The following is a 4,124-nucleotide window of genomic DNA, read 5'->3' as shown; positions in this document are numbered from 1 at the left end:
TCTTTATATGAAATGCTTTGCCTTTTGGATTGTGATGCTATTTGGGGATGGAGAACTGTGGAACTAGATCTTTATATGAAATGCTTTGCCTTTTGGACCGATCATTCCACTTATAGAGTACTTCAGATACATATTATATACTACATTTACTACTTATAATAATGCATAGGAATATGAAATTTAGTTGGCGGATAAGCATTTTTTCAGCAGGGATTATAAGGTGTGTTTCTTAGGTTTTCATGCTAAAGTAACAATAGTTTCTTCACTCCGGTTTTTCTTTTCTAGATCATTATTTTTTTAATCATCCTCTATTCAGTTATGTGTTTCTACAGATTTGCTTGAGAATCCATAGATATGCAAATAAGCATTTACTTCACAATTTCATATCACTGGTTGAAGGTACTACAATACGAGCGTCGTCATCGCCATTGCGCTGGATTGGAGCAAGAGGTACAGAATCGCCGTCGGGGTCGCAAGAGGACTGTGCTACCTGCACCAAAGCTGCCGCGAGTGCATCATCCACTGCGACATTGTCAGCAGTCCAAGCAACGACGCGGCTATGAGACCTGTGTCACCGACTGTTCCGAATAGAGCGCTGCAGGAGCCAAGGGTGAAAAGGAAGCTAAAGCCCAACAGCAAGGTTTCTAGCCTAAATTGGGTGCTTTAGTCTTGTAATAGGCAGGCCCATGGAATTGTGATATATGTTGTCTGTATCCGAACTGGAGATGGCATCGAAAAAGAACAGAACAATTCTACCTATCTTCTTCCCCTTGTCAAGTATTCCTCCTTCCTGGCGCCGTCCTGCTCCCTTCTCCTTCCCCTTCTCTAGTAGCTAACAGTTGGTATCAAAGACATCGATCCTCGGATCTGGAGCCGATCCAGTACACCCGCCGAGCCAAAACCCTAGGCGCTATGGATCCCCAAATCAAGCTCGCTTTGGAGGCACAAACTCGTTCCTTCCTCAACGAGCTCGACAAGAAGTTCGCCGCGCATGACACCAAATGGGAGTCACGCGTCGGTGATCTGGAGCGGTCGGCAGCGGCGGCCGCCGATCAGTTCTACGACCTCAAGGCGGACATCCATACCGATGTCACTGCTCAGTTGGAATTCTTCGTCTCTTCCGCGACGGAGCGCACAGATCGGGCAGCCGCGGCCACGATTTCGCGCGTCTCGGCGCTCAAATCCACTACCTCGACCTTTGAGGCGTGGCGCCCCACCATGGAGTCGATGGTCACTGACTTCAAACTCAGTGTCAAAGCTGTACAAGCCATTGTCGACAACTTGTCTCTCTCATGGGAACGCCGTCCACCAGAGCCGGACCACCTCAAGCCTGGCATCCTCGGCACATTTGGGTCGGCACCCGTGCGCCCACCTACCAGAGAATGGACTAACGGCCCCGACGGGCACCACTTAGACTCAAATCATCGGGAGGCTGGTTTTGGACGCATGTTCGCATCCACCCACCTCCCGCCCAATGGTATGCTCCCGTCCGATTCACCCACATTTTCCCATCTTCTCGGTTCCCCTCATCGGTTGGGAGGAGGGCACACAGAGGGGTTCACACAGTCCTCCAATTTTGGTCCCTTACCAAAGGTTCCGTTTCCCCCTTTTGATGGCGACAACCCCCGTTTATGGATCACTCGTAGCAAAGACTACTTTGATTTATACAATGTTGATCCCACCGCTTGGATTCGTGTGTCTACCATGCATTTCACAGGGCCGACTTCCCGCTGGTTGCAGTCATTAGGCCCTCAGTTTCGAATTTACCCCTGGCCGGAATTCACTAGATTACTGCTTCAGCGCTTTGGTCGGGATCAGCACGACACCCTGATTCGACAGCTTTTCCACATTAAACAGTCCACCACCATAGCTACTTATATTGAACAATTTTCTGGAATAGTTGATCAGTTGTTGGCCTATGAGTCTCACACAGACCCTCGTTTCTATACTATGCAGTTTATCGATGGCTTAAAAGATCACATTAAGTCTGCTGTTTTGTTACAACGTCCTCCAAATCTCGATACTGCTTGTGCTCTTGCCCAACTGCAAGAAGAAGTCTCAGAGCCGGCTCAGGTTGATTATCGCAAGTTTATTTCCTCCCCTTCCACAAGACCAGCTCAATCCCCGATGCCTCTTCCCCGACCTCCCCAAGCTGAGACGGTGGTGGCTGATCATGCCAAAGTATATGCAGTTCCTCGCCAGCGTCAGGTGGATGAAAAGTTGGCATCTCTGAAAGCATATCGCCGAGCTCGTGGGTTGTGCGACAGGTGTGCAGACAAATGGGTGCCTGGCCATCGTTGTGCACCAACAGTTCAACTTCATGCTCTACAAGAATTGTGGGAGTTAATTGAAGAAGATTCCAGCACAAACACAACCGAAACTGAACCCAAACCATCAGGTGAGTTGTTGTCCTTGTCAATGTCAGCTATGTCAGGTACTCCTTCTCGCCGTACTGTACAACTATCTGGTGAGTGTCAAGGGCATCCTGTTATACTGTTAGTGGACTCAGGCAGCTCCCATTCGTTTGTTAGCTCTGCATTAGCTGTGAAGCTCTCTGGTATTTCATCTCTTCCTCACCCAGTGACTGTTCAGGTGGCAGATGGAGGCAATGTTTCATGTTCACAGTTTTTCAGAGCTTTTCAAATTCAATGGTCAGTTCAGGGCTACAATTTCTTCACAGATTTCAGGGTATTTCCTTTACTAAATTATGATGTGGTATTGGGAATGGATTGGCTCGAACAATTCAGCCCTATGAAAATTCATTAGACAGAAAAATGGTTATCACTTCCTTACCATGGCCACACTATTGTGCTTCAAGGCAAGTGTCAGCAGCCCCACAATAGTGAATTGTTCCATGTGGTTTACCTGATGGATGCCACGGACAACGACCAAGTAACTGTCGAGCTCCACCCCAGAATCTCTGCGGTATTGCAACATTTTCAGCCAGTGTTTGATATTCCCCAAGGTATGCCACCTTATCGCTCTTGTGATCACTCCATTCCTCTGATTCAGCGTTACCAGCCAGTGTTTATTAGGCCATACTGTTATGCCCCGACTGTCAAAGATGAGATCGAACGACAAGTTAGTGAGATGCTTTCGTCAGGTATTATTCAGCATAACAGCAGTCCGTTCTCCAGTCCTATGTTGTTGGTATGCAAAAAGGATCAATCGTGGAGATTTTGTGTCGACTTTAGACACCTAAATGCACTCACAATTAAGAGGAAGTACACAGTTCCTATCATTGAGGAATTAATGGACGAACTACAAGAAGCGAGTTGGTTTTCTAGTCTGGACCTTCGAGCCAGATTCCATCAGATTCTGCTGAAAGAGGGCGAGGAGTTCAAAACTGCTTTCCAAACCCACAATGGCCACTATGAATTACGTGTTATGGCCTTCGGCTTGACTGGTGCCCCAGCAACATTCCAGAGCGCCATGAACTCCACATTACAGCCAGTCCTTTGCAAATTCGCTTTGGTTTTCTTCGATGATATATTGGTGTACAGTTCAACTCTCGATGATCATGTGGAGCATCTATCAACAGTTCTCTCTCTCTTGCAGAAGGATCAGTGGCAAGTGAAGCTGTCTAAATGTACCTTTGCCACTCGTTCCATATCCTACCTTGGTCATGTGATCAGCGAAACTGGTGTTCAGACAGATCCAAACAAGGTTACAACAGTGGTTAATTGGTCGACACCTACCAATATTTAGGAACTCTGTAGTTTCCTTGGTCTTGCGGCATACTACAGGAAGTTTGTGCAGCACTTTGGAATTATTTCGAAGCAACTGACTCTCCTGCTCAAGAAAAATACCAAGTTCATTTGGACACAAGAACATGACATTCCGTTCCATTGTCTGAAAACTAAACTGAGCCAAGCCCCTGTTTTAGCATTGTCCGACTTCTCCCAACCATTTATACTCGAAACATATGTGTGTGATCAAGGCATCGGCGTAGTGCTTATGCAAGGAGGACACCCCCTCTCATATGTGAGTAAGGCACTTGGACCACAGAATAAAGGACTCTCCACATATGAGAAGGAGTACCTCGCCATATTAATGGTCATTGACCATTGGAGAACGTATCTGCAACATGCCCGGTTTATCATTCACACTGATCAAAGGAGCTT

The 4,124-nt window shown here is 47.0% G+C and overlaps 1 protein-coding gene across 1 annotated transcript; it reads left to right on the top strand.

Annotated features, from left to right (window-relative positions):
• The first annotated feature begins 391 nt into the window (after positions 1-391).
• Positions 392-2,565, top strand: LOC103629216 (uncharacterized). Its single transcript, XM_008650392.4, has 2 exons — positions 392-1,477; positions 1,957-2,565. Exons 1-2 carry the CDS (start codon positions 913-915, stop codon positions 1,983-1,985), a joined length of 594 nt encoding a protein of 197 aa, XP_008648614.1. The 5' UTR covers positions 392-912; the 3' UTR covers positions 1,986-2,565.
• The last annotated feature ends 1,559 nt before the right edge of the window (positions 2,566-4,124 follow it).

The sequence above is a fragment of the Zea mays genome, chromosome 6 (genome assembly GCF_902167145.1).
Source record: "Zea mays cultivar B73 chromosome 6, Zm-B73-REFERENCE-NAM-5.0, whole genome shotgun sequence".
Lineage (NCBI taxonomy): Eukaryota > Viridiplantae > Streptophyta > Magnoliopsida > Poales > Poaceae > Zea > Zea mays.
The sequence above is the reverse complement of the archived record's forward strand: the minus strand, read 5'-3'. Positions and strand labels throughout refer to the sequence as shown.

Excerpts from the sequence above, each read along its gene's own strand:
- LOC103629216 (XM_008650392.4), top strand. The coding sequence starts at position 913 with ATGGATCCCCAAATCAAGCTCGCTTTGGAGGCACAAACTCGTTCCTTC. Across the intron at positions 1,478-1,956 it reads CACCCACCTCCCGCCCAATG|TTTATCGATGGCTTAAAAGA; the intron begins GTATGCTCCCGT and ends TATACTATGCAG.